The sequence below is a fragment of the Hypanus sabinus genome, chromosome 8, assembly GCF_030144855.1.
Source record: "Hypanus sabinus isolate sHypSab1 chromosome 8, sHypSab1.hap1, whole genome shotgun sequence".
Classification (NCBI taxonomy): Eukaryota; Metazoa; Chordata; class Chondrichthyes; order Myliobatiformes; family Dasyatidae; genus Hypanus; species Hypanus sabinus.
This window is the reverse complement of record NC_082713.1, coordinates 84,919,273-84,940,390: the sequence shown is the minus strand read 5'-3', so window position 1 is coordinate 84,940,390 and position 21,118 is coordinate 84,919,273. Positions and strand designations below refer to the sequence as shown.

At 39.3% G+C, this 21,118-nt stretch overlaps 1 protein-coding gene across 10 annotated transcripts in view; it reads right to left on the bottom strand.

Annotated features, from left to right (window-relative positions):
- Window positions 1-21,118, bottom strand: part of hdx (highly divergent homeobox) — a 153,722-nt gene that overhangs the window by 96,377 nt on the left and 36,227 nt on the right. For 5 of the 10 annotated variants that reach the window (XM_059977461.1, XM_059977452.1, XM_059977454.1 and 2 more), the window contains one exon: window positions 9,448-9,594. In XM_059977461.1, coding sequence (XP_059833444.1) covers window positions 9,448-9,594 — 147 coding nt within the window. Of the gene's footprint in view, window positions 1-9,447; window positions 9,595-15,526; window positions 15,674-16,449; window positions 16,553-21,118 lie in introns of those variants that run through there. The other 5 variants (XM_059977455.1, XM_059977458.1, XM_059977460.1 and 2 more) reach the window with 2 other exon arrangements.

Below are 21,118 nucleotides of genomic sequence, written 5' to 3'. Positions count from 1 at the left end.
CTGGTGATTCAAGTGGTTAGCTAATTTTTTTTTAAATGTTATGAGAGTCTCTATCACCCTCTCCAGTACTAGGTTCCAGATTCACCTCCTGGGTGGTAAAATTCATCTTTAGGTCCCTCTAAACTTTCTACCCCTTCCCAAATCTATGCCCTCTGGTTTTAGTACAAAACATTTTTTATACTAGAGATTACCCATCTACTTATCCATGCTTTATTCTTGTGGCAACTTTCAGATCATCTGTGAAATTCCCAATAATAAAACTAATATCAAGATGACAGGTAATAAAGAACTTAAAACGTTGCTTTCCTTTTAAACAATGCTACCAACTTATACCACAAATGTCAACAATCATTAATCAAGAGCAAAATACAAATATGTTGGAAATCCGAAACAAAACCAGTATTAATATTTGATGTAAACAGTTCATTGACTTCAAACACTGACATCGTTCATCCCTTCAGATGTGTGATCTGCTGATTTCTTCCATCATCTTCTGTATAGCATTTATTTGACTGCACATTAGAAATCAAATTTTAAATTGCACAATAACGCTAGAATCATTTAATCTCAAATCATACACTTTATTAATGAAGAATGCACTCTTGTTGGTTATCTGCCTCCTTTCCTGAATCACCTAACTGTGGGGAAAAAAACATCAAAGTTCTCTCTGGGTGCAAAGAGTAGATGCAACACTTTGAAATTAAAAAAAAAAATAAGAGTACTGGGTACATACAGATAATCGGAAGAGCTATACTAGGCCACCATTTGCTTATTCACACACCATCACATTATAAACTTTAAATATCTTGGATAGATAGAAATAATTTCTGCCAGTGGGCAAATTAATTATTTGTGCATACAGATTTACGATAATTATCCATGGAACCAGAATGGAGGAGAGGGGATGTTGCTTGAAATGAAGTGAACATAAGATAGGGAGATGGAAGGAGACTCAATAGTTACCTCAAAAATAAACTGGCTGCATGCTAGATAAAATTATTTTCAAGTACAACTTTGAAAGTGTGGTGAATTTGATTGATTAGCAAAGTTAATCAGGAAAAGATGAGCAAGTAATAGTTTTCTTTGAGACAAAATGATTTGTAGTTAATGTCAAATTTTCTCTATCTCCAGTCTTTTTCATTGAATTTTTCAATTTTGCTTGATTCAGTATGCCTATTGGTCATTGCTTTTCCAGTCAATAGCTTTGAATATTCTAGCCTGTGACCTCACTTTTCAGTTCATGTGTTAAAATGAAATGCCAACCTGCAGCTGGTTTTGTACCAGAAATATATACAAATCAGTCAAAAAGCCAACTGTTGATTTCTTAAAATGATAACATTTGTTTCAGCTTAAATTTGCAGTCTGGAATTCAATGCTCACTTTACAAACTTACTAAAATGCCCTTTTGCAAATGCATACATTCTTAAATTTCACTCTTTTTTAAAGTTACTGTTATTAGGCACAGTTCTAAACCTTATTTAATGGTTTTATAAGATGAATGAACTAAGAAAAACCTTGCAACCTGACATATTTAAGCTAACGTCAGATACAGGTGGCCCACGGTTTTCCAACGTTCGCTTTACGATAGCTAGCTGTTACAAAAGACCTACATTAGTTACCTGTTTTCGCTAACAGAAGGTGTTTTCACTGTTACGAAAAAAGGCAGGGTGCGCTCCGTGCAGCCAAGCTCCTCCCCTGGAACTGCATTCTAGCTGCCATAGCTTAAACACATGCCTCTGAGCATATGTGCCTTATGTCGATTTATTTTGTGCATCCGTTAGCAAGGTGAGTTCTAAGGTATAGGAAAAGCCTAAGAGAGCTCGTAAGGGTGTTACACTCAGCGTAAAACTAGACATAATTAAGCGTTTCCATCGTGGTGAACAAAGTAAGGACATTGTCCATGCATTGAACAATTCGCACTATTTATATGCAGAAAGAATCTTGAAAGCTGCCGATGTTACTGTTGTTTCTGCTCGTAGCAAAGTGGTCTCTCTTAGTCGGCATCCAATAATGGATAAAATGGAAAGTCTATTGTTTGTGTGGATTGATGAGTGTACAAAGCACGGTGTTCCATTAAGTGTTCTTATACTTAAGGAGAAATCAGTCAGTCTTTTTAATAAACTGAAACAGAAAGCACTGGACGATGGTGATGTAAGTGCTGCAAAAGTGGAATTTAAGGGTAGTCAAAAATCACAGCACAGCAACAAGCCCTCTGGCCCAACTAGTCCATGCAGACCAAGATGCCCATCTAAGCTAGTCCCATTTGCCAGCATATGGCCCATAACCTTCCCAATCCTTGTGTTTGAGAGCCTTTTATAACTTGGTATTGTATGTGCCTCAAACACTTCATCAGGCAACTTATTCCACATACATACCACCCTTTTTTGGGGTTAAAAAAAGTATCCCTTCAAGCTCCTATTACATTTTTCCTCTCAACTGAAACCTATGCCCCCAGTTTCCAGTTTCCCCAACAGTGGGGTAAAGACTAACTGCATTCACCCTGTCTCTGTCCCTCATGTCTTTATATGCCTCTTTAAAGTCACCTCCACTTCAAGGAATAAAGTCCTGGCCTGGTCAACTGCTCCCTATAACTCAAGTTGTCCCTCAGATTCTACCAACATCCTTATAAACCTTTTCTGCACTTTTTCCAGTTTAATAACATCTTTCCTATAGCAAGGTGACCAAGACCGAAGTGTTCCAAGTGCAGTTTCAGAGCATCTTGTAATTGCATCATGACCTTCAACTCCTATACTCAGTCCCTTGACTGATGAAGGGTTGCTAAACTTTTGTCACCCTGTCTACCAGCGATGCCACTTTCAGGGAACCTATGCAATGAGCTTCAAGGTCCCTCTGTTGTACAACACTCACCAGGGTCCTGCTTGTGAAAGACTTAATTGGAAATGACCTTCCATAATGTAACTTCTCACACTTCAACTCTAAGTTAAACTCTATTTGTCATTCCTCAGTCACCTACTCAGCTGATCGGGATTCCCCAATAAAGGTAGTCATGGGTGGTTTGATCGGCTTCTGAGGTGAGGGCAGCTTCATAGCTTAAAGTTCACTGGACAGAGTACTTCAGCTGATACTGAAGCTGCCGAAAAGTTCCCAGCAGAACTGAAGAAAATAATTACAGAAGGTGGTTATTTGTATAAGCAAGTGTTTAACTGAGATGAAACTGCAATTTATTGGAAAAAATTGCTGACCACCCCAACCTCCGATGACAGCCTAAAACACCACCATCAGTGTGCTTGCTGTCTTCCCGATTCTGCTAATTGAAACTACACTGTACTTACATTATTTCTACTTTATATAGGCTGTGTATTTATATCATTCCTGCCTTTACTATATGTTACTGTTATTTTAGGTTTTATGTGTTATATGGCATGATTTTGTAGGTTATTTTTTGGGTCGGGGAACGCTCACAAATTTTTCTCATAAATAAATGGTAATTGCTCCAAACTCCAACTTTGGGTTGCAATTTTGCTTTCTATCTTATCGGCAAGGTCAGGCGTGTTGAAATTAGGTGAAGAGAACTCTTCATTTTATTTTATTAAGCTGCAGCCAATTTTTGAAGTTTGAACCTGTGAAACCTATAGACAGGTACCTAATTGAGGCAGTGTTGTACTCAGAAAAGCTCTGATGGCTTGGGAGCTAGTGTTCTTTGATGATCACTGGTTCTTAAATACGGTAGATCTTTTGGACTGCAATTCTGTAAAATATACTATAGTCTTGGCCAATTTTTTTTTACATCAGAATGGGGAAGAACTGTGATCCAAGTGATGTCAGGCGGTTTGTGCATCCCAGAAACTGCTGATCTCCTGGGATTTTCAACTACCAACAGATTCTAGAGTTTACAGCAAATGGTACAAAAAAACCCAAAAAATATCCCAGGAGTGGCAGTTCTGTGGGCTTAAACATCTTGGTTAACAAGAGAAGTCAGAGGAGAATGGTGAGACTGGTTAAAGCTGACAGGAAGGCAAAAGTAACTGAAATTAACTACCTTTCACAACAGTTATGTGATGAAGGGCATTTCTGAATATACATGTTGAACTTTGAAGTGAATGGGCTACAGCAGCAGAAGACTACAAACATACAGTGAGTTGTCATTTTATCAGGTAGAGAAGGTACAAAATAAAGTGGCCACTGTGTGTATCTGTATAAGCCCTTTGGATTCACCTTCACTTTTTCTGCCAGAGCAATGTCATGCATTCTTTTAGCCCTCTTGATTTACTTAATTGTTCTTTTACATTTCTTATACTTTTGAAGTACCTCATGCCTACATCTACTATGCACCTCCTCCTTCTTCTTAATGAGGGCCTCAGTACCTCTCGAAAACCAAGGTTCCCTAAAATGTTAAGAGTTTTGTTTTTGTCAGAATAAAAAGTAAGGCTGTTTCCTGGCAAAGGTATGCTTGGTAAGTGGGAGGTCCTCAAATGAAACTTTGAGTACAATCTGTCCTAATCCACATTGGTACCAGAAAAAGTCTGACACCATCAAATTCACCTTTCTCCAATTTAGAACCTCAACCAAAGGACCAGACCTATCCTTCTCCATAACTGTCTTGAAATGGAATTATGATCACCAAATCCAAAGTGTTTCCCTACACACACTTCTGGCACTTGCCATGTCCCATTCCTTAATAGGAAATCCAGAATTGTACTCTTTAGTTGGGATTTCAATACATTGATTAAGCTCTGGACCATCTGGGCAGTGAAGATGCATACATCAGGGTGTTCTTCACTGTTTACAGCTCTGCATTCAATACCATCATCCCCTCAAAACTAATCAATGAACTTCAAGACCTAGGCCTCAATACTACCTTGTGCAACTAAATTCTCAATTTCCTCGCTTGTAGACCCCAGTCATTTCTGATTGGCAACAACATCTCCTCTACAATCACCATCAACATTGTTGCACCATAAAACTGTGTCTTTAGCCCCTTGCTATACTCGCTTTATACCTATGACAAGCACAGCTCCTATGCCATACTTACATTTGCTGATGACACCATTGTTGTGCACCAAAATAAATGTGGTGACAAATTAGCAAAAAGGAGGGAGAATGAGAATCTGGCTTAATGGTGCCACAACAACCGCCTCTTACTCAATATCAGCAAAACTGAAGAACTGATTATTGACTATAGGTGGAGGAAACCAGCGGTCCACGAGGCAGTCCTCATCAGGGGATCAGAGATGGAAAGGGTCAGCAACTTTAAATTCTTCAGCATTGTCATTTCAGAAGATCTGTCCTGGATCTAGCATGTAATTCTCATTACAAAGAAAGCCTGACAGCGCATCTACTTCCTTAGAGGTCTGTGCAAATTCACATGTCATCTAAAACTTTGGTAAACCTCTGTAGATGCACAGTGGAGTTCATACTGACTGGTTGCATCATGGCTTGGTATGGAATCATCAATGCCCTTGAATGGGAAAGATACAGTCCAGTCCATCACAGGTACAGCGCTCCCCACCATTGAGCACATTTACAAGTAGTGCTGTTGCAGAAAAACAGCATCAATCATCAAGGATCCCCAAATTCTAAGCCATGCTCTTTTCTTGCTGCTGCCATCTAAAAGGAAGTACAGGAGCCTCAAGTCTCTCACCACCAGGTTCAGAACACTTATTACACCTTAGCCATCAGACTCTCGAACCAGCAGAGACATGTTCAATCACCCCAACACTGAACCGATTCCACAACCTACAGCCTCACTTTTAAGGACTCTACAACTTGTGTTCTCAATATTTACTGCTTTTTTATTTTTCTTCCCTTTTCATTTTGTATTTGCAGTTTGTTGTCTTGAGCACATTGGTTATTTGTCCATTTCTGTCGTGTGCAGTTTCGCATTAATTCTATTGTGTTTCTTTCTATTTACTATGAATGCCCATAAGAAAAATAATCTCAGGGTAGCATATGGTAACATATATGTTCTTTGATAATAAACTTTGAACTAAACTTTCTTGAACAGATTTGACAAGCTCTATCCCATTCAGCCCTTTTACAGTATGGAAGCCCCAGCCAATATATGGAAAGTTAAAAATCACCTATCAACTGTATGTTTCTTGCAACTGTCTGCAATGTCTCTACAAATGTGCTCTTCTAAATCTTGTTGACTATTAGGTGGTCTATAATAATCCCATAAACGTGGTCATCACTTTCTTAATTCCACCCATCTTCTCCATTGATTGTCACCTTGTCGTGGTGGTGAAGCTTATGTGGTCCTGAGATCCCAAGAGCGATGCGGTCTGGAGCTATGCTCCTGTTAAGGTAATGCTCATGGTGGTAAGGTCAAGGGTGAGGTCCCTGACAAAGAACAATCCAACCAAGACCTCAATGTTGGAACAGGTGGACCAAGTTACTTTGAACTCAACGGCTGTGAAGGCAGATGAAGGCTGCAACAAATCCATCAGCTCCAATCTTCGTGGTTTCCATACCATTGGAATCAGTTGGTTGATTTGTGAAGTATTGTGTGCTTCTGGGAGTGCAACATCAAGTACACATTAAACAAATACACTCTCAGACGTCTTCGCTCTGTGGAAACGGAACAAAGACCATCATCCTCGACCTCGAGGGATAGCCACGACGATGACGAGTTCCACCCCTATAACCCCAGTAGAAGAGCTCTCCAGTCTGTCCTGTCTGAGCACTGTCGAGACATTTTCCCTGACTGGTAATGCCACCCCTCCCCCTTTAATCCATCTTGCTCTACGATGTCTAAAACAACTGAATCCCAGAACACTGAGCTGTCAGCCCTATCCCTCCTACAACCAAGTCTCACTAATGGCTACCATGTCATAACTCAACATGCTGATCCATGCTCTAAGCCTATCTGTCTTTCTTACAATACTCCTTTCATTAAAATAGACAAATTCAGAATGTTATTGCTGCTGTGCTCAACCTTTTGACTCCTGTCTTTCTATGTAGGCTTAACAGTATCTATTCTCACCACCACTCTAACCATCTACCCTGGCACTCTGGTTCCCAGCCCCTTGCAAAGTCTAGTTTAAACCTCCCAGTGCAGCACTAGCAACCCTTCCCATCTGTACAGGTCTTATCTTCTTTGGAAAGGAGTCCATGATCAAAAAATGTAAAGCCCTCCCTCCTGCACCATCTCCTTAGCCACATATTAAACTGTATTATATTCCTATGCCTGGTGTCACTTGTGGCACGGTAGCAATTCTGGAGGTCCTGCCCTTTAACTTCGCACCCAGCTCCCTGAATTCACTTTGTAGTACTTCATCATCCTTCTTACCTTATTATTGGTACCAAGGTGGACCATGATCTTTGGCTGCTCACCCTCCCACTAAGAATACTATGGATTTGATCTGAGATGTTCTTGACCATGGCACCTGGGAGGCAATATACCAAATGGGAATCTTGTTCTGTCCACAGAACCTCCTGTCTGCTCCCCTAACCATTGAATCCCCTATCACTACAGTTCACCTCTCCTCACCTCCCCCTTCCCTTCTGAACCAGAGCCAGAGCCAGATTCAATACCAGAGAACTGACGACTATGGCTCCCCTTTGCTAGTCATCTACTCATCAGTATCCAAAGTAGTATATCTGTTATTGAGGATAATAGCCACAGAACTGTACTGGCTGTCAATCCCTTTTCCCCCTCCTGGTGGTCGTCCAGTTCACTGTGTCCTCTACCTTGGGTGTAACTACCTCCCTGTATGTCTTTTCAATCAACACTCAGCCTCCTGAATGATTCTGAGCTCATCCAACTCCAAGTCCTTAACATAGTCTGTAAGAAGTTGCAGCTGGATGCACTGCTTGCTGTCATAGTTGTCAGGTACACTGGAGGTCTCCCTGTCTTCCCACATGACACAAGAGGAGCACTCTCTCCTCCTGCCTGACATTACCACTGCTCTGACTGTGCACTCTAACTCTGAAAGAAAATTACCCAAAATCTAACCAGAGCCTCTGCCTTTTGGCACTGGAGCCCTTTGAGGCTTTGTCTCATAACTCCCCATTCTTACACTGGCCCACTCATACAATGGCCACTCCTCTTAAATCTAATTTTTTTTTTTTTAAACCAGACCTTGTAAAGTGCCTAATTACCCCATGATCTGTGGCACGTAGAATGTCCTGACTGAACCCACTAACTCCCCCTCCCCCCCCCCCCCAAAAATCTTGTTCCTGCTATGCACAACCCAACAGCTCCTAGCAAGCTTTGGCATGTAGTATGTCCCAAAATGACTCCACTTGCTTTTTTCAAATCTTACTTCCTCTTGATTCAGTGTGTGGACGACAGGTAAGTGGAATTAGGTGGGAGAAAATATTAGGGTGGGGAATGAAACTTGGTGATGGGGGGGGCGGGGTGGAGATCTGATAGAAACCCTTTTAGATTAGAAGGGGAAAGAATGGAGCACAAGAAATGCAGATTCCCTGAAACTGAAAAATTCAGTGTTCACACTATTGGATTGTAGAATACGCAGCTGGAATTTGTTGTCATTCTAATTTTGCGTTCAGCCTCACCTTGGCAGTGAAGTGGTCAGCATGGGAATGGGAAGAGGAATTGAAATGAACTGCAATCAGGAAGTCAGGATGGCCATTGTGGACAGAGAGGATGAAGGACAAGGAATGCAGAGTACCTGAAATTGAAAAATTCAATGTTTACACTATTGGGCTGTAGGTAACCTGGGTGGAATATGACATGTCGTCCTTCTAGTTTTGCGTTTGGCCTCACCCTGTCTGTGGAGAAGGCCAAAGACAGATTAGTATGAGAATGGGAAGGGGAACTGAAATGACATGCCATCAGAGGTTAGGAGGTCATTGTGGACAAGTGCAGATACCCACAAAAGTTGACTACATATGCTCTGCCCAGTGTAGATTAGGCCAGATAGTTGATCACTAAATCCTGTAGATGAGGTTGAAAGAGGTGCATAAGAAGCTTTCTGTGACCTGGAAGTGTTCTGTGCTTTGACTCTGTGACACTGAAAAATCTGTTAAGCTCAATAAATATTTTTGTACTTACAAAACTTGACTTATTATTTATATTGATCTTGTTTATAATAATCATCTTGCAATTACACAGTGGGTACTATTCATAAGAACACACAAAATAGGAGCAGGAGTCGGCCATCTGGCCTGTCGAGCCTGCTCCACCATTCAATAAGATACTGACTGATCTGACCATGGACTCATCTCCACCTACCTACTTTTTCTCCATAACCCTTAATTCTCCTACTATGCAAAAGTTATTTTACACAGAAGGCATCAATTCAGCTGGAAATTCTCAATAGATCAGACACCCTATGTGCAGGGAGAAAAACAGAATTAACAGTACAAGTCAATGAACCTTCATCAGAATTTAAACTGTTTCTTTCTCCACAGATGCTGTCAGACTGCTGACTATTTCTAGCATGTTGCATGTATTTCCATTTTTTTTTTAGCATCTACAGCTTTTATTTCAATATTATTGTGGGAAAATTTTATTCTACTTACCCTGACTACATTAAAATCTAAACCTGTTTCACGAGCGCACTGTATTATTAATCCAAAGCAATTTTTACTCTGATTTGTCATTCCACTGTCATAATAACGTTGCAATACTCGTTGCTGTTCCTCTGTGAATATAGAGCGCAGATTCATCTAAAAAAGAAAGTACAGTAACTGTTACCACAATTTGAAAAGTATAAACAACTGAAAAAGTACTTTAAAAACAGATTTATGACACACAAGAATACAATTTTTTTCTTTTATGTTAAAGGAAAATCTGATAAAATTAATTTCAAAACAAGGCCAGGTTCATGTTAAGTTTTGCAAAATGCTTGCATTATCAATTTGTCATTCAATCAAAAAGCTAAAGGAAATATGTTCCATCTGGTTAATCATTAAAGGAGGGATTTTTAAAATATATTCTTTCCAAAGAAACTAAGTGCAATAATTGGCACAAGATGTATGAAAAGCTGCTTTCAAGAATTTAAAATCCAAAGTGCAACCAAAAATTAATGATTATATAAAAAGCGATATATTTACGACTTTATGACTAACATGGAAGGAGACTAAGTCACATTTTTTTAATTTCAGCTTGGTTTAAGTGAAAGAAGATACAAAGGAGAACAATCACTTTCAAAAAAAAAGGGGAAACAAAGATCAATTCACTTTTATAACCATTATTTGCAGTTACTTCTATTAATAAAAAGTAGCATGTTTGCGACTTGCCACACAATGTGCATTCATAACATGATAAAAATTAAAATGGAATAAAATGGAATGAACTTGCCTCTTACAGCCAAGTTTTATTTGTTTTCTGGATTGTTGCTGACCAGCAGACTGAATATTTTGCCTTATTTAAATCATTCATGGTGCATTTTGAAACCGATGTTGGAGATTATCAATGCAGAGATTTCATAAGTTATACAACTTTAAACCATTATATTAACTTTTTTTGTCTGAATAAGGTTTTCTTACACAATGTAAATAGTGGGATGGGAAAGAAAAATGAAGTTCCCAAACACCACATGGATTTCACATTATTCAAGGTGCACACCAATCCCTTGAACAGCTTCAGCTCTCTGGCTGACGCTCCCCTAAACTAAACTCTGTCTGCTCAGAACAGTCAATAAAGGAGCAACTCCATAATTTACATGCTCCTAGATTGACGGAAGAGCCCTGAATTAGTTTGCCCTCCCTCACCACCACAGAGAGAAAAATTAATTATACAGTGTAAATATATTCTATAAAGTGCAAAACAGCCAGTCAATGTGTAAGTGAGAACTACATTTATGTTGTAGTTTTGCAGCTGGTTAAAGTCAGTTGTGAGACTTTCTCCTGGGAAAAATTAAAAAGAAACATTGTAAGACGATGAGGGATGCAGCAGGTGAGCACAATTCCTCCAGGTTGCCTTATTTGTGTATGTAGAGGGAAATGTACAAGGAGGGCAGCAGTGCCAATCTATTCAGTGAAGAATAGATTCCCTTTTTGTTCCCTTTGAATTGCGTGTTATAAGTAGAATAAGTTCCTATGGGAAGTTCTTCTTGAAAGTCACATCCCTTTAGGTGCACGAACTAAACAAGGGAATTGTGATTTGATGTACTATAATGAAGATGGACTGTAGTTTTAATTAACTCAAAATAGATGTTGCACTGTTTGACAGTGTATTATTCTACATTTATCAATAAAAGAGATGGTCAACTTCCAAATGAATCTCCTAAGTGGCATTCCACTGTGCGGCAGCAGCCTGTAATCACTGCCTTTGGTAAACTAGTTCAGTTCTCTGTATAACAAAACACACAAAATGCTGGTGGAACACAGCAGGCCAGCACTGTCGACGTTTCGGGCTGAGACACTTCATCAGGACTCGGGGTCCACCAGCATATTGTGTGTGTTGTTTGAATTTCCAGCATCTGCAGATTTCCTCGTGTTTGCTCAGTTCTCTGTATATATTTTTTTATATACAAAAATTCCACTTCATATCTCAGTTTTTTCAATAATGATTTGTGAATTCTGTAAGAGTGAATTTCTATTACTTGTACATGGGGGAACACTATATTTAAATTTTCAATAACCTCCTAGAATCATACATTGTTATGTACTGTGATGAGAACATTCAAACTGAAGAGTAAAAAAATAGCTTGCACTTTGGTTGTGTCCAACATAGCAACATTCCCCTAAGTGTTTCATGGATACAACATGTAGGAGCTGTGATAAGAGATATTTTAATGAAAAAGAATGATTGGTGAAGGTGTGTCAGTGCAGAGAGCAAAAGCAGAGAAAAAGACACAGCCAAAGTGGAAGAAAGATGTAACGTGCATCCAGAGAGAGACTAAGCATAGAAACATGAAGAACCACATTCTTGTGCTTACTCAAAAGAACCTTGCAAATGTAAATGAACTGTAAAGCATGAACAATGAACATGCAAAAGGGCCAGTTAATTATAGAACAACTGTATCCTAAAAAAACTGAGCCTTTAAGGTACAACATTGGTCCTTTTCTATACATGTCCTTGTGCTGCACCAAGAGTAATGGACCAGGTTTAAACTATAAATCATTTTGCAGATCTTGGTCACACTAGCCTGATTGGAACAATTTAGAGCATTACCCTCAAATTATAGCTGGTATTCCAGCTACAAAGCTCCTTTGAACTGGATACCAACAACGTACAGAGTGGCAGGGCTGTGCCCGTGGTTAAATCTAAGAGATCTCAATTGTGTTGAGATGCTCAATACCCTAGATGGAAGCATATAACCATTATGGTATCAATGGTTTAGTTGCCTTAGATGCAAAGATATGGTGTACTTTACTGAACTGAAATAATAACATGAAACAATTTCAGTGATTTTTTTTGCAGTTTCTCTGTAAAACTGGTCAAAAGCTGAAGAAACAACTGATCCTGTGGCTTATCACTTCATCTCATCAAGATGTAAACATGCATAATTATCAGGATTGAAAGGCAGCTCTGCACACCAGCAGTCAGTCAGCACAGATTTTTCAGCTGGTTCATTAGGTTTACAGAGAAGATCCCCTAGTTATTTATCATTTGCAAATCAAAATGCTATCATGCCAGCACAAGTTCTTGATTGGGCTCCTAAACAAGGGATACAAAAATTATCTAAAGTCTGAACAAGCAAGGATGTTATTCCAATTCCCTCACATCATTGGAGAGTGTTGAACTTGTCTAGTGCAAATTCTGACAATCCCTCAAACATCCAGCATTGGAGAAAATTTATTTCCATCTTTATGGTAAAACATCTCCAGGGAAGAGAGGTCATCTTAGACAAAGATCCACAATTGCCTTGACCCCCATTACTACCTCTGCAGCATCATTTTCCAGCGGTCCGATACACACTCTCACTTCTCTTTTATACCTTCAATATCTCAAGAAACTTTTGGTATCCTCATTAATATTACTGACTAGCTTACTTTCGTATTCCATCTTAACCTTCTTATTGACTTTTTAGTTGCCTTCTGATAGTATTTGAAAGCTTCCCAATCCTTTAACTTCCCACTATTTTTTCCTCTATTATATGCACTCTCTTTGGCTTTCATGGTGGCTTTGACTTCTCTTGTTTATTTATGATTGTGTCATACTGCCTTTAAAATATTTCTTCCTCTTTGAGATGTACAGTTGCAAGAAAAAAATTTGTGTACCCTTTGCAGTTACCTAGTTTTATGCATTAATTACACATAAAATGTGGTCTCATGTGGGCTGGGCACATGGGCAGGCATGAAACACGGTGGAGGGGCAGGCTGGGCAAAGGAGAAATCAGTTGATGTTGTGCACTTAGCTTTTCAGAAAGTGTTTGACAAGGTGCCACACAAGGTTGCTTTACAAGCTACGAGCCCATAGGTATTACATGGAAGATTCTAGCATGGATAATGTAGTGGCTGACTGGCAGGAGGCAGTGGGAATAAAGGGAGCCTTTTCTGGTTGGTGTTCCACAGGGGTCTGTGTTGGGATCAATTCTTTTAATGTTATATGTTAATGATTTGGATGATGAAATTGATGGCTATATGGCAAAGTTTGTAGACAATACGAAGATAGGTGGGAGGGGCAGGTAGCCTTGAGGATGCAGAGAGGCTACAGAGGACTGAGACAGATTAGAAGAATGGGTAAATAAGTGGCAGATGGAATATAGTGTCAGGAAATGCACTTTGGTAGAAGAAACAAAAAGGTAGACCATTTTCTAAATGGAGAGAACATACAAAAAAGTGATGTGCAAAGGGACATGGAATGCTTGTGCAGGATTCCTTTATGTGTAATTTGCAGGTCAAGTCTGTGGTGAGGAATTTCAAGAGGACTAGAATATAAAAGGATGTAATGTTGAGGCCTCACTTGGAGTATTGTGAGCAGTTTTGGGCATATTAGAAAGGATGTGCTGAAACTGGAGTAGGTTCAAAGGTTTGAGAAAACAATTCCTGGTTTGAACGGTTTGTCACATATAGAGTGTTTGATGGCTCTGACCTGTATTCACTGGAAGTAAGAATGAGAGGTAACCTCATTGAAACCTATCGAATGCTGAAAGGCTTTGATACAGTGGACGTGGAGAGGATGTTAGATGAGAGAATCTAAGTCCAGAAAACACAACCTCAGAAGAGAGGAGTGTCCTTTTAGAATGGAGATGAGGAGAAATTTCTTTAGCCAGAGAGTAGTGAATCTCTGGATTTCACTGCCACTGCAGCTGTGGAGGCCAAGTCCATATGTATATTTAGGGCAGAGGTCGTTAAGATTATTGATTGGTCATTATTATTGATTGGAAGAAGGCAGGAGATTGGGGCCAAAATTGGATCAGTCAGGATGAAATGGCAGAGCAGACTCAATGGGTCAAATGGCCTAATTCTGCTCCTATATCTTATGGAAGTACATCCCCAGATAAAAAAATTAGACGGAGAGCATGTCAGTGAATTGAAAATGAAGTTTCAAGTACAACGGTAACTTTTCTTTGTAATGAAGGCTGGCCCTTGGGTGTAGGTAATTAGTTGTGCAGATCAGAATAGAAAAATACTGGGGAAAATTGATGGAAAGGGATCCGAGAAAAGCCAGAGACATCAAGTTACACACCTCAGTGGCAAGGCAGACCAGGGGGAAGAAAATCACAATGCAGGAAGGCAGCCATCCCAGTTGAACGGGGTGTGAACACACAAATGTTGGGCCAATGACTGAAAGAATAGTTGGGAGAGGGTACCACCAGGACAAGGTCTTTGCAGCTATTTGAATAGAGACCGCCCAAAACCCTCCTGTAGATCAATCAAAAAGACTGGTTGCAAACTTTTGGAACTTTTTATTGCTATTTCTGCACTGTCTTATAGATAGCCAATTAGGGATGTTAGGTAGTGTAGATGTAAGTACACATAAGGAAACTGGGGAAGGGATTTGAAGTGAAGGGCATTTTTGATGCCTCACTTAGTCAGATCCTCTTTAAACTTTGGCCCTCCTGGGATAGATTCCTGTCCTGGAGCTAAGAGGAAGGTATGGTGGGGAGTAATCTGAAGTTATGTGAATACAGCAGATATTAATTGAAACAAGAACCAGGTTTACATTTACAAAAGGAACTGAAACAAGTCCAGGAAGTTTGTAATTAGCCTTCATTTTTTTGTAAATTGCAAGCAGTAAATTGAAGTTAAAGCACAGTCTATTCCACTGTCTAAGAGATGGCATATGCAAGAGTAAATTGTTAAGACAACGGGGTTGGGTTAATTGGCTTTCATTAAACTAGGCAATATGGTTAAGTTATCTGCACCATTACGACTTCAGTACAAGCTGGGAGACTGGACAGATGTTGTTAATTAGCATATCAAACATGGTCACAGGTATAGGCAATCAATAGTTTTTGTGTACTTACTATATCAAACAGTCCTGACAACATTGATTTTGGGTGTCTGGCTTTCTGTCATCAAAAGGTTTTAGAATTTTTGTGTTAGTTTGTTTCCCCCAAATGCATTTGGACCTTCAGAGGTATCTTAACAATTACAAACTTCTTCCACTACGTATTTCAAAGGAGCTATATCATTGTAACTATTGAAATTGTATTGAATCACCTACTGTTATCATTGATTTTACGGGTATAAAAATATGATGTACCTTTGCGTTTGTGAGCCTCTACCGAGAAAGTCTCCAGAATGATGCCTGCTTCTTGTGCTGAATAAAGACCTTCTATATCACCAGCTTCAATGTCTCTCCAGTGACTTCGATCACAGTCACAACAGAACTCAGCAGGTCATGCAGCATCTATGGAGGGAATTGGACAATTGATGATTCCGGTCCAGACCCCTCATCTAACTGAAAGACAGAGGAGACACAGCCAGTATAAAAAGAGGAGAGGGGTGGAGCAGGAGCTGGTAGGTGATAGGTAGATTGTTGTGGTCTCCCCTGCATTGATAACACCAGATACAGACTTGCAAACACTTCGCCAAACACCTTCCCGATCTATCGGGATTTCTTATTAGCCAACCATATTAATTCTCCTTCCTATTCCCACAACAACATCTGTCCTTAGTCTCCTCAACTGTCAAGATGAGGCAAAATGCAAACTTCAGCAACAGCATGTCATATTTTGCTTGGGGTTAGATTACTATCTGGCTGCATTAATACGGAATTCTCCAACCTTCAATAACTACTCTCCCTTCTGTCTCTTGTCTCTCCTTCTCATCTCTCTGCCCTCCTGCACAGTCTCCATCTTCATATCTCCCATACGTTCCTTCCACCGGTCTCCTCATCCATTTTTCCTCCCCTGTGCCCTCTCCATTCCCTTCTGCATTCCATATGCCACCTTTCTCTCAAATCTGATTCCATCCCTTTGTTGCCTCCGTCCATTACCTCCCAGCTTCTGGCACTATCCCCACTCTCCCTTATCACCCCTTCTCACAAGATCTACCTGCAGCTCGTGCTCCACTCCAGTCCTTCACATTTATATGCTGCCTATCTCTCCTCTTGCTTTTAGTCCAGATGAAGGGTCTCAACCCAAAATGTTGAATGTCCATTTCCCTCCATAGATACTGACTGACCTGCTGCATTCTTCTAGTATTGCTAAAGTGAGAATCCAATCCACTTCTCTAGGCTGACCTGAATGGTGAACTTCATATACAGAGTCCCAATTATCAATGCAATCTAATAATTGAAAGGAAATTTGGAAAGTTCTTGAAAAATGAAGTCAGCAGCAGATTACATCCATAACTCTCACAATCCATTGTATGAAAATTAGATTTCACTGTTTTTGAAGAAATTTTGAAATAAATTCAGAATAAAAACAACGGGGCTTGAGGTTATGTACTCAAGAGCTTACACTACTTACTGGGATGTTCCAAGAAACTCTGGGCCAGAAGTCCTTTTGGTTCAGAATTAAAATGTCTGAGCAAGTATATCTCACTCCTCTCCTGAGCTCTATTTTGAAAAATATAACCCTTCTACTTCTCCCCAAGATTTGAGGAACAGTCCCTGACCTGAAATATTAAGTGTTTTCTCTTTTCACACACTGAGTCCTACTGATATTTTCTATAATTTGTCAGAGCAAATATATATATATATACACATACATACACATACACACATATATATACACACACACACACACACACACATTATTTTTATATATATTAAAAAAAGTAAGATGGTTAATATTTGCTAGAGGTATCGATGACGGAACATATCTATAGAACAGTATTCGCTCCAGATGGTGAAAACATCTTTTTCTTTTAAATAGAATAGAATAGGAGAGAAGGAACATGTTGAATGGTGCAGACTGAAAACATCTTGGGAGACGTACGAGTGGGAAATTTAATCAAGCTGCAATGTTGTTGTTTACATCCATCAAAAAAATAATGGTTTTGCATTACCATTTTGCATTAGGAATTTATGACAATTCATAAAAGCGAAGTGAACACTAAATGTGCCATTTCCTCTGCAATTCAGACAGATATTACAGGCTACCATGCTCCTATTGCTGAATATTTTAAGAAATCATGTATGTATTTGTGAGTGTTATATTCAAATCATATTCTGATACCTGCTTCACAAGTATTTCCACAGTTAATTGCCAGATGGAATAACAGTTCACAAAAACTTGTGCCCTCATTCAAGAACCATGTGACAAATTTCATTCATTCTGTCAGGATCACAACCTTGCTTGAAATCAGAAAGTAGCTAGGATCTTGAGGCCAGATGGTCTTCTGTCTTAATATAAAAGAACACAGTTCCATATTGCAACTCCAAAACAACTGGGTGATTTAGTGTTTCAGTTAGCAGAGCCAGATACTCAGATTCAATCCTGGTGTTGAGGGAGTTTGCATGTTCTCCCTCTGGTTGCATAGATTTCCTCTCACGTCCAAAAGGCATACCTATTGGTAGGTTAATTGACCCTTGTAAATTGTCCCTCATGTATGGGGGGGGGGGGGGAGAGATCTGAAGAGCAGAGGGGATCAAATGACCTTGTTAGAGTGGATTTGGAGAGGCTGTTTCCTATAATGGGATAATGGCAGCATCTAAGACCAGAGTACACAGCCTCAGAATAGAGCAGCGTCCTTTTAGAACAGAGATGAGAAAGAATTTCTTTAGCCAGAGAGTGGTGAATCTCTGGAATTCTTTGCCACAGGCAGCTGTGAAGAGCAAGTCTTTATGTATATTCAAGGCAGAGGTTGATACGATTCTTGATTGGTCAGTGCATGAAGGGATATGAAAAGGAAGGAAGGAGATTGGGGCTGAGAGGAAAATTGGATCAGCCATAATGAAATGGCAGAGAAAACTTGATGGGCCAAATGGTCTAATTCTGCTCCTATAAATGGAAAGGGTATAAAATAGGAACATAAATAAGTGGTTTATGGTTGGCATGGGCGTGGTGGGTTGAAGGGCCTGGTTCCATGTAGAATAACTTTATGAATTAATTTTAAAGGATATCTTCCTATTATTCCATGCCTATCAGTAGCCATATTCTTCAGCAGCAAATTTTTAAAGCTGTGTCTTGGTATATGTTACTTGTGCAATTGAAAGGAGTAGAGACAAAGATCATGACCTCAAAACTAAAACATTTTATAAATGTGCCAACTATTTTCAAATTCATTAATTGCAACATTAAAACTTAACCCACGAGCAGATCAGACATTTTGAATACCAAATGCATCAGACTCTTTAATGGACAGTCCTATCCTCTTCCATTTGTTCAATCACTCAACTCACCCAACCATCCTCCTACATGCACTTGGCCCCCCTTATGTTTTTCTTTCTTTATCACATTAAATATCTTTACATTTCACAGCACTAATGCACAGCTGAAGTCTGCCATTATAAATTAAGCTACTACAATATGGATAGTCGAAATCAACAGAATTCGGCACACAGCTGAAATTAAGAAAGCATAAATGGAATATATTGATGTCACTTCTACTATGGTAAATGAAAATCAGCTCCCTTGCTATCATTTATTATCAGAACTGAACAAAATCATACGAGCTCACATGAGAATTCAGATGCTAATGGCCTTTTGTTGGTTTGAATATGATTACATTCAAAACAAATTTCAGAAATGAAGGCTGGAAAAAAAACTGGACAGTTAAAGTAGCAAAAGTGGTCTAAAATATTTTCAACTGCCAGAACAAATTTCAGAAATAATTTCACTTTTATTAAATGTATACTCTTGAAATATGCTCTTCCACACAATACACTAATGTTTCTTGTCATTCCATCTTTCTGGATAATTTCACATAAAAGTAAGGCATTTGCAATCACTTTTGGATTTTATTTCCACTTTATTACAAAATGCATCAATAATAGTTTCCTTATTAAAAAAGATACCAAAGAGCTCTATACTTTAGTAATTGTTTTAAACAGGAAACTAAAAAGGGAATTAGAGAACTTAATGAAAATAAAAAACGTGCATTTATATGCCCTTTTCAAAACTTACAAAGGACTTTATGAAGTACTTCATGAATTGTAGGCATTGATTAGTTTTCTCACAGATAGCTTCTAGAGACAGAAATGTGACCATCACCAATCTATTATTAGTGATATTGATTCAGTAATTAAATAAGGGCCCTGGGGATAGCTCCCTCGCCATTATCTAAAACAACGACAGGATGTTTTACATCTGCCAAACAAAACAGTCGTGGACTCATTTCAATCCCTTCTATGTAAGGAGCCTTGAGAGTGATGACCATCAGGAAAATGCTGGAAATTCTCAGGAGATTAGGGAGTGTAGGGAGAGAAAAACTGTTAATGTTTTTGTCAATAACAGTTTATTGGTTATCTGTTTCACTCTCTTTACAGAAGCTGTCTGACCTTCAATACATTTACTGATTTTCCATAAAGGTCATTCACAGTATTTCATGCTCCCAGTGCATTGTCTACATCACTGAGACCTAATGTACACTAGGGAATTGCTTCAAGGAGCTCCTCCTTTCTACTAGCCACAAAAGGTTGGATTTCTTAATAGCCATCCATTTCAATTCAACGTCCCATTCCCACATGTTGGTCAATGGCCTCCTCTACTTCCAGGAGGAAGCCACACTCATTTTGGAGGAACAACACCTCTTATTCCATCTGGGTAGTCCACAACCTGATTATTTCCATTGGTTTCCCTAAATTTCGGTAATTTCTCCTCTCTCCCCCTGCTCTTTTTTCATTCCCCAATCTGGTTCTCCTACTAGCCTTTCTCTTTTTCTCACCTGCCAGTCACCTCCCTTGTGCTTCTCCTCATTCCCTTTCTTCCATGGTTTACTATCCTCTCCTTTCAGATTCCTTATTCTTCTGCCTGTTACCTCTTCCACTCATCATTTTCCAGCTTCTTACTTCATCTCTCTACCCACGCACACACAAAAACACACATAAGCACACACACACAAAACAAACACACCTTTCCCCCTCACCTGGTTTCACAGTTTGTATTCATCCTTCTCCCCCCACCTTTTTATTCTTGCTTCTGCCCTCTTCTTTTCCAATCATAGAAAGGAAGAGGGCAGGAGCAAGCCCGAAGTGTCTACTTCCTATTTCCCTCCAAGGATGCTGCCTGACTTGCTGAGTTCCTTCCAACATTTTGTGTGAGTTGCTCATAACTGATTTTCTTTCCAATTTCTAGCCACTGCAGCATTTTGCTTTCTGATGATTCTACAGCCCTGAGAAGAGAATATAATTTCCTGTTGCAAAAGCACATACAAAGAAACCTCATTATATAAATTTACATATAAACATGGAAAATAATCTTAAATGGCCAGAACTCTATGAAATCATGTAAAGACTTTCTCATGTTGATATTAATTATCTGCATGGCAGTGTCTCACATCAGTGAGGTAAGCAAGCATTTTATAGTTTAATTTAAATTCTGGTCTAGATATAACAGCCAATTGCCTTCTTCAAAAAGCACCATGGAATCTTTTATCCTGTAAACAAATAGGCAAGAGCTTCTAAACCTCACAATTACAATTTTAATTTGCAACCAGACAGCAAACCAAGCAGTAATTCCACTAATGCAAAATCCAGGTGAGGTCCCAAAGGTTCCAGTAAAGCTTATTATGCCTGCCCATGTTATGATTTATTTTTTTAGTGATACAGAGTGGAGGTATGTAGGCCCTTATGGTCCTTTAAGCCACACCACCCCTGCAACCCCACAACTCTGATTTAGCCTAATCATTGGACAATTTACAATAACTAATTAACCTACACAGTACACCTTTGGACTGTAGGAGGGAA